The following is a 9,032-nucleotide window of genomic DNA, read 5'->3' on the forward strand; positions in this document are numbered from 1 at the left end:
GCCAGAGCTCCGCCTTCTTCCCTCCGACACTGCGCAGGTGCTTTGCACCCGTCCATCATCCGATCGGGAACCCCGCCTCCAAGCCCCCAGCAAGCTGCGGAGGTCGCTGTTCCCCACGCGAGCATGGGGGCCTGGCGGGATTTAAGGGCGGGCTTCGCAGAGACCACCTTCGCTCCTGGCCTTCTGTCGGTCAGCGGCCCCAGCGGGGAGAGACCCGGAGAGTTCACTGGGGTCAGAACACGGGCTGGGAGGCCCTTACCGCATTTCCGTGGGGTGGGGGTGCCCTGTCTCGGGAAGGGGAGACGTCAGGGAAGGTCACTGCCCACCTCACATGAGCACTGATGCCCTGCTCTGGAAGGAGAGGACCTCTTCCGTGCGGCCCCACAAATGCGCCGGGCGAGCGCCCGCCCCTCCCTCGGCGGCCTGGCGCACGCGCACCAGGTCAGGGAAAGGCCTTGGGCGCCGGACCCCGCCTTCTCCGGACCGCATTCGCTGCCCGGAGCCAGGTGCCGGCTTTGGGCGGTGGAGAGCTCGCGGCCGCTCGACGGCTTCACACCACGGCGGGGTGGGGAGGGCTAGGCGCGCGTAGGTGCAGACCCAGGGGGATCGCTGCCGCGGTGGCGATGCCAGCCGGGACGGAGTGCTGGAGTCCAGAGCGCCAGCGCTGTCGCTTCCTGGGCTGGGCGGGCCACTCCGCGCAAGGGGCGGCCCGCAGCCGGTGGCACGGGGGCAGACCCTGCCGCGCAGGGGACATGGAGCCAACTGGAAGCCGACGTCGATGCTCTGCCCAACCGATGCGCTCCTCTGGGGTCCAGAGGAGACTCTGTGAGCCCTGTCCTGCAGCTCAGGCTGGGTCTGCCCGCTTGACTGTCCTCAGAGCCAGCAGTGACACCCGGTGACCTCCGGGAACCTCCTAGTCCTTCCCACACGCCCCAGTGAGCTCATCTTGCTTTGGGCTCACTCACCAGCCCCAGATCAGTCTCCAGCTGGGACCTGCCCCCTGCATCCAGCCTACTGGACAGCTCCGCTGGCGCCCTGCTCCCTCCCTCCACTTCAAATGACCTCAGATAACCCCAACCTGGGCCCCTCCCACCTCCCTCCTAGAGCCTGGGCACCCACGTTTCCCCTAGCGCTCCATAACTGATCCCTCAGCAGGTGCTGGCTCCGTTCTATCATGTCATCTTGCAAGATGACCCAATCTCCCCCAGCATTCACCCTTTGGCTATCTGCCAGCCCCATGGCCAGACCCCCATCCCCATTTGCCGTAGACACCCGAGTGCGACCAGGGCCTAGCTCAACCTGCATGAGGCTAAGCTGACAGGTCCGTGGCTGGTCTCAAGTCAGATGAGCCTTGGCCAGCCGAAGGAAGGGCCGAGGAAGGGGGAGGTTGGTGCCCTCTCTGAACCTGGGGCTCAGAGAATCAAGGGCTCAGACCTGCTGGGGCTACCTCCTGGAAAAGGCTCTGCCTGGTGGGGACCTACGGGAGACATGGGCTGATGCACCCCTGGGGTTGAACCTGTGCTATCTGCAGACCTCATCTGACTAGGGGGTCAAGGGGGTGCCAGGCTAGGAAGTAGGGCCTACAATGGGGTGTGGCCAGCCTCTGGGCAACCCTTGAAGCGCTGCAGCTACCCCCACCCCAACCCTGCAGGTGAACCTCAGCCCCTAATCCCAGCTCCTCAGGTGGTCCCAAAGCAGGGGTCTGGCGAGGCCTGGCTCTAAGACAAGAAAGGTCAAGGGGTGGGTGCCTGGGGGGTGGCTACCTGCGTCCCATTAGAAATTAATGTGTGGGGGAGGAAAGCCAAGGGTGGTCTAGCCTCAGAAACAAGACTCTTCCCCACTCCCCACCCCTCCCCAGTGAGTACCAGCCCAACCCTGAGCCTGTGACCCCAGGGGATGCCCCCTGGGGGTAAAGGCCCTCCCCTCCTCCTACGCCCCAGTGTGGACACCCAGACACACACAAGACACACACAGGTGACAGTGGCTTCTTTACTCCCCAAGTCTCCTTTTCTCTGAAGAATATTTACAAATGAGGTCAGGAAAGGGGAACACTTGCCACCACAGGAGGAGCTGGGGTGAGGGCAGTGCTAAAGACAACCTCTTCGCAGGGAGGGAGCAGGGTTCCTGAGGAGGCCTGAGGGCACGTGTGGCCCAGGAGGCCGGCATGAACCCCCATCAGGCCAGGTCGGGGGTGGCGGATCCCAGCTGCTTGGAGGCCAAGAGCAGGCGGGTGGCAGCACTGGCAGACTCCGCCTGCAGCCTCCGGTTGTTGTGGCGCAGGCTCCGCACCTCTTCCTCCAGAGCCGCCTTGTCCGCCTTCTCCTGGGAGGGCAGTGGAGCCAGAGTCAGCGGCCAGACCCCTTGCCCCAGGCCCACTGCCCCACCCCCACCCCCACTGCCACCAGCCCCTCACCTTCTGCAGGTCCTCCTGCAGCTTCCTGAGCATGCACTCCAAGTGGGAGACCTTTTGGGACAGGCTCCCAGGCTCTGGTGGCCTGGAGACATGGGGGTCAGGCAGCACCTGAGCTAGTCCCACCTGGGTGACAGGGGCCACCCTGGCTCCTGAGGCTGGTTGCCTGTGAACGGGAGCCCCCCGGGAAGGGGAGGGGTGGGGTGGGGGGTGGGGCTTAAACCCAAGAATGGGCATGAATGGTGGTCGCACAGGCACAGGATGGGCAGTAGCAGGCAGGGAAACTTACTCAGCATCCAACTTTGGGGTACCCTTGGGGTCTCCGCTCTCTGGGATCGGCTGTCCTGTGGGGCCAGAGGGACCGTGTAGTAGGGGGGTAAAGGGAGAAAGCCCCATCCTGTCCTGGCTCCTCCCCAGTCCCGGGTGGCCTCACCCTCCCGAGACAGCGACTCCAGGATGGTGTTGCACGTGGATGCGATCTCAGAGATGGACTGCCACTCGTCCTCCAGGGTCTCGCTGCCCGCCTCCGACATGACTGTGGCACAGGACAGGGTTCAGGGGCAGCCAGGCTGGGCTCCCTGCACCCCCAGGGACTCTGGGCCCAGACTCACTCTTGCTAATGGAGTTACGCAGAGACAAGGTTCGGGGCAGGAAGGATGCTCTCAGCTCAGGGGCCGGGTCTTCCCTGTCTTCACAGCTACTGGGACCGCCCGTCCCGTCCTGGGGAGCCAATGACAGGTGCCGGCAAGTTAATGCCCACTGTCACCACAGTGTCCAACCTCCCCTGATGGGCCCAGAGTCTTGTGTCTGCTCACCTGGGTAGGAGGTGTCTCCCTGCCAGCACTGAGTGTTGCTGGCTTGGCCGTAGCAGCGAGGAGGAGGTCTGGGGTGGCGTTGGGCAGGACGGGGCCCTCGTCAGACAGGGAGCTGCAGAGAACAGGGGCAGCTCAGGGCTGCCCACCACCACCACCACCCATCCCCCGTTCCGGGAGCACACAGCAGGTGAGGCAGACCCACAAGGCGGCACCTGCTGGGTGAAGGTGAGCTCCGGCTGTGTAGGAACTCTGTCCTCTCCTCGGCCAAAGCCCCAGGCCCCCGTTGGCCTCCACCATCAGGCAGGCACAGGTGCAGGAGCTGCTGCGTGGCGGGCAGCAGGGCCACCCCCGTGGCCCCCTCAGACACAGGCTCCGGAGCACCCCGCCGGCTGGGCTCCTGCAGCGACAGCGTGTACAGTTCCAAGAAGCTCCTGGGGCGGGAGGTCAATGTCAGGCAGGTGCCCCCAGCATCGTGCCAGCCCTGCCCCAACCCAGTGGTGCCTAGGCGCCCTTTCCAACAACCACTAACGGGTCTGCCTGGCTAAGTGTCCATCTCGGTGCTGCCCCCTGTGCCTGCTGGGTGAGTCACTCAGCCCCTCAATGTCCCCATCTGAGCAGAGGGCGTGTAGGGTTTAGTGCAGCAGGGAGACACGCAGCATAGCCGAGGTGAAGTCCAGCCTGTTCGTACCACTGCAGGTCAAGACGGTTTTGTACCTGCTTAAATGTTGCATCCGTGGGGGGGTGTGAATTAAAACATATTTCCGGCCGGGTAAAATGACATGTAATTACGTATTAATTCCCCACGAGAAGCCTTCATAGGTCAAGCTGTAGTGAAGCCCAGCCGTGCTCATGCATTCATATCTTGTCTAGGGCCGTGTCTGCACTTCAGGGACCAGAATGGATCTGCCAGACACTGGATGGCCCCTGACCCACACCAAGCACACGCTGGCCAGCCCTGTGTGACCCACAGGGCAGGGTAGAGCTGCTCCCGGGGCCTCTGAGGACGCCGGGCTTTAGGAAAGCAGAAGCTGGTGCCCACATCTTTTTCCCATGGACGGCTGGGTCAGACACTGGCCTAGCGGTTAGCAGCTGGACATTTTCATCACGAGGCTGCCAGCGCTCCTCCCAGATGGCCCAAATCCGAACTCCCTGCCATCGCGTCAACGCCGACTCATCACAACCCTTCAGGCCAAGGGAGAACTGCTCCTGTGAGTTTCCGATACTTTATGGGAGCAGAAAAGCCTCGTTTTTCTCCTAAGGAGTAGCTGGTGGTTTTGAACTGCTGACCTTGCAGTGAGTGGTCCAATGCATCACCACTAGGCCATCAGAGCTCCTTCTCAGATAGACCATATCTGGTCTTTTACCCAAAAACAGTATTTAAGGGGTGAGGGGGGTGGTTGTGTGTGTGTGTGTGTGTGTGTGTGTCTGTGTGAAAGAGAGTTGTAACTTTACAAAAGGGCCTTGTGTGTGTATGTGTGTGTCTGTGTGTGTGTCTGTGTATGTGTGAAAGAGAGTTGTAACTTTACAAAAGGGCCTTTTGTGTGTGTGTGTGTGTGTGTGTGTGTGAAAGAGAAAGAGAGAGTTGTAACTTTACAAAAGGGCCTTGACTGTTTTTTCCATTTTCAGAGCAGGGTAAACTGCTCCCGCTGAAGTGACTCCATTCTACAGACAGGTAAGTGCGGCTCAGAGAAATGGGATGTCCACTGGGGATTCCTGAGAGCGCGCTAAGGTGGCCCTGCCCACGTCCTGGCACTCTGACCTGCGAGGTCGGCCGCTGTCGTCCGGGGGCAGCACGGTGACACAGACCTTGGGCGCACTGCGGAGCAGATGGGCGGCGGCTCCGGGGCCCAAGCTGGGCAGCGTCTGGCGGCACACGCGCAGCAGACGCGCCCCGGGCCGCAGCCCTGCCGTCTCGGCGAAGGTGAAGCGCTCCACGTGCGTGATGAAGCCCTCCGCGTCTGCCTCGAAGCCCAGGCGGCCTTGGCCGTCTCGGGGCAGTGCCAGCTCCCGAGTCTCGCAGCCCCGGCTCACCAGCTGTGAGAGTGGGGTGGGGTGGGTGCAGGCCCCGCCTCCAGGAGCTCCGCCCCCCAGGCCACACCCTTGGAGAGCCCCAGTGTGCAGCAACGCTCCCGGCAAAGTTAGACCACAAGCTCAGCGGCCAGTCACTGGCCCTTCCAGGACCCCAAGTCCCAGCTCTGCCCTAAGCACGTGGCTCTCAGCTCGTCTCACCTGCAGGCGCGCCACGATCTCGCCCACCGCCTGCCCAGGGGAGCCGTCGAGCCGCAGGGTGATGGCCTCCCCGCGGCCGTGATACAGGTCGAGCTGCTGCTCGGAGAAGGTCCAGGCCAGCACGTCGCGGCAGGCGCAGTTGAAGACCACGCGGCCGTCGCGCGGCGCCACCAGCACCAGTGCCTCCGCCGAGATGCCCAGCAGGCAGGGTACCTCGGAGCTGTCGGGACCGCTGGCCTCGCCCCCGGCGGCGCCCCGCGCTCCAGGGGCCGCGCGCACGCCCCACACCAGCGCGCCCGCTGCCTGCAGCTCGGCGCCCGGACCCCGCGGAGGCGCCCGCCGCCGGCCGCCCAGCGAGGGCAGCCCGAAACGTGAGGCAGAGTCCAGCGACGTCGTGGTCACCTCGTTGGTGGCCAGGTCCTGCAGGTACTGCTGGCGCGTGCGCGTGGCCATGGCGTGGAACTGGCGTGCGTGGCCCGCAGCCGCCTGCTCCCCATTGAGTGCCTTGGCTAGCAGGAAGGCCCGGAAGTCGGCGTTGGCCGGGAAGGGGCCTCCGCCGGCGGGCAGAGCTGGCCCAAAGGCCGGGGTGTCCTGAGTGCGGCTCACCGCCACCCTGTGAGGATGGAGGCAGCAATGAAGGGCAGAAGAGAGGGTCCGGGACGTCCCTGCCCATGGGAGACCACGGGGTCACTGGCATATGCACCTGTAAGAGGTATGGGGGGTGCAGGGCGCATGCGCACGCACCACCAGGAACACGTGCTGGAAATGTGAGCGAATGGTGGTGGGGCAGAAGGGATTGCTGCCGGGCTCCTGGAACACCAGTGTCACAATGTCGTTGCCAATGTGGCGCTTGCGCAGGAGCTGCGGGTCACGTGGTTGAGGATGAGAGGAGGCAGACTGCCCCCCTCTGCCGCCTCTTTCCGGGAAGGCAGGGCAAGGCAGCCTGGCTCCTAACCTGCTCCGAGGGCAGGCCTGGGGGCCTGATTGGAGGGCATCCAAAGGGAAGGCTGTTGGGGAGGTCCCCAGAGCTCACACCAGGGTCCCAATATGGCCAACCCCGCACCTCCCCTCCTGGCCTCCTACTCACCTGCTGCTGGTTATTGGGGGTGTAGGGCAGCATGGTGGACACATGGAACATGATCTCGTGGTCCTGGTATGTGGTGTAGAGAGAGTGTGTGCCTGTGGAGTCCGCTGCAGCCGGGAGAGGGGATGGGATGAGAACCAGAGGGGTCTGCGTGGTCTCAACCACCACTTTGGCCTCCCGATCATAAGGGGGGGGGCCACCTTATGGTGCCACCCACCCGGGCCACGAGGGTCTGAGGGCCTTGGCTGGTCCCCAACGTCAGAGCCAAGGGACAGGGGCAGCGAGATCGAGTAAAGAAGAAACGGGCCATGCTCTGCTCCGGAGGTCCTGCTGGGCAGGCATCTGAGGCCAGGCAGATGGGGAGCATGAGAGTGGAAGGCAGGCAAGAGGTGGTCCAGACAAAGCCTTCTAAGGGATCCTGGGGCTTCTCCAACCAGGAAGCAGGGCTGCTTCTGAGGAGGTGGGGCTGGTGGCACTGAGGGTAATGGAGATGGGTGGGACCCCAAAGACCTCCCTGCCCCAGCTCAAGCAGTGGGGTCTTAGCTATTCCTCCCAGCCCATCTTCTGCAGCCCCCAGCCCATGGACACAGCGGACAAAGACCTGAAAGGTTACCCGCTGAGCCCCCTAGGCCTCACTTTTGGTGTCCAGCTGGGCCCGGTAGCTCTCGAAGCCTTTGAGCCGCACCACATCCCCCAGCAGGGTGAGGAACTGCATGAAGGCCGGCCCCGCCTCCTGGTTGTTGTACATCTCCTCCTCGGAGCCCTGGCCTGCCCGGCAGTACAGGACACCCACCTTGCGCTGGAAACTCAGCTGCGGGGGCAGGAAGGGGACAGGCAAAAGGCCCAGGCCTCAGTCCCCTGGCCGCCACACTGTGCCGCCATGAACAATGCATAGGACACTGGCCTGGTGACTGGGCTGCCTCAGGGGTGGCCCTGAGACCCACCTCTCCCCAGCCACCTGTGTCTTGGTCCACCATGTGGGTGGACCATGACCCTGCTCGCAGCCCCCGTGGTAGATGAGGGTTGGGAGGGGCTGGGAGAGGGCTGGTTCTTAGGGTTCATGGAAGGCCCAATAAATGTCACCATGTCATCTTTCTTAGCTCAGGCTGGATTACTGTGCTTGCCTCCTGCTGTCCCTGGCACCCAGCCCAGTCGCTGGAGACCAGAGCCTTGTTCCAGCCCTGCACACTCTCTGCCCTACTCCCAGCACAGCCCCAGGTGCTCTGACCGCCGGTTCCCCTCAGACTGTCCCCCACCTCCCTCCTCCGCTCACTGTCCACACACACACAGCCCCAGCATGGCCCTCACCACTTCCGAACCCGCTCCTCCGCTCTGGCTCCTGCTATAGCCCCTGGGCAGGGACGCATACTGGTACCCTCTTGGCCCTGGGCTGGCATTGGGGATCACACTCTTGTGTCTGGACCGCTCTTCCAGTCACACTCCCCCCACCCCACCGCCAGTGGCTTCAGGGCCCACCTTCACAGAGGACACTCCTATCTCTGAGTTCCTGTGACTCCCAGTCCAGCCCTACCCCTGGGCCATGCCCAGTCCCCTCTGCACTGTTGCCTGGACCCCACCTCCTCTTTGCCGCTGTCTCTGTGCTGGAGGGCTGCCGTAGCCCCTCCAGTCTCCCATGGCTCCCTCGTGCCCACAGGGCCAAGTGAAACTTCTCTCCACCCGCTTCCAAACGAACGCAAACTTGCTGCCACCGAGTCGCCCAATTGGGAGTAGAAAGGGTGACCTTTCCCTGTGGGAAGGGCTTGTGGTTTTCAACAGCTGAGCTGTGGTTAGCAGTCCAGCACATGACCACTGAGCCCCAGCATGGTGGAGAAGGGCTGCTCCCTCAACCCCCACCCCTACACCTGAGGAATCAACTGCCTGCTGGGCTCCAGGCCCAGGTGCCTCAGCTGCTGTTTCCGCCAAGCAAATGCCTGCCCATCCCAGCGGCCACCACCTGGGAGCACGGATCCCTCACTATTCCCTGCTGCCGCCCCTCGGGCCTCCACTCACCACTTGCTCATCCAGCGTGAGCAGCGTGCGCGGCACCTTGGGAGACGCTGAGCCCAGGCGCAGGCAGGTGGGGCTCAGCCGGGGCGCCACGAGCTCCAGAAGCTTCCTGGGGGACAGGCCCCGCGGAGGCCCCGGTGGCAGCGCGTCCTCTGAGATGGTGCCACGAAGCGTCCGGAGCTGAGGAGGGAGGGAGTGTGAGCGGTGCTCAGAATCCCTATAGGGCGTGGGGGAGGCCAACCCGCAGCCAGATCCCGGGGACCTGAGCCCACCTGCGTGGTCCGCACGATGATGCGGTAGCTGTGCAGGGTGCCCCCTCCGCTGCCCTCCTTCTCCTCCCGCCGCAAGCTCACGGCCACTGGGCCCAGCGCTTCGTCCAGACCGAAGAAGTTCTGGTGTTCTGGAAGGGCCACCAAGGTGGGTTTTGCTTTCCCCTCCCTTCTCCCACCGCCCACCACCGACCCCGCCCACCACAAGCCCCACCCCC

General features: G+C 63.9%; 1 protein-coding gene across 1 annotated transcript in view; it reads right to left on the reverse strand.

Annotated features, from left to right (window-relative positions):
- Positions 1-1,975: 1,975 nt before the first annotated feature.
- SIPA1 (signal-induced proliferation-associated 1) overlaps positions 1,976-9,032 on the reverse strand; it is a 10,302-nt gene continuing 3,245 nt past the window's right edge. Inside the window, exons 2-15 of the mRNA XM_004713683.2 lie at positions 8,818-8,945; positions 8,549-8,725; positions 7,175-7,349; positions 6,542-6,645; positions 6,158-6,315; positions 5,455-6,067; positions 4,985-5,259; positions 3,438-3,656; positions 3,226-3,337; positions 3,022-3,130; positions 2,844-2,945; positions 2,700-2,754; positions 2,414-2,495; positions 1,976-2,322 (exon numbers count right to left, since the gene is read on the reverse strand). Coding sequence (XP_004713740.1) covers positions 2,176-2,322; positions 2,414-2,495; positions 2,700-2,754; positions 2,844-2,945; positions 3,022-3,130; positions 3,226-3,337; positions 3,438-3,656; positions 4,985-5,259; positions 5,455-6,067; positions 6,158-6,315; positions 6,542-6,645; positions 7,175-7,349; positions 8,549-8,725; positions 8,818-8,945 — 2,456 coding nt within the window. The 3' untranslated portion in view covers positions 1,976-2,175. The remainder of the gene's footprint in view (positions 2,323-2,413; positions 2,496-2,699; positions 2,755-2,843; positions 2,946-3,021; positions 3,131-3,225; positions 3,338-3,437; positions 3,657-4,984; positions 5,260-5,454; positions 6,068-6,157; positions 6,316-6,541; positions 6,646-7,174; positions 7,350-8,548; positions 8,726-8,817; positions 8,946-9,032) is intronic.

The sequence above is a fragment of the Echinops telfairi genome, unplaced genomic scaffold, assembly GCF_000313985.2.
Source record: "Echinops telfairi isolate 266 unplaced genomic scaffold, ASM31398v2 ScPeMD7_7417;HRSCAF=8455, whole genome shotgun sequence".
NCBI classification, from domain to species: domain Eukaryota; kingdom Metazoa; phylum Chordata; class Mammalia; order Afrosoricida; family Tenrecidae; genus Echinops; species Echinops telfairi.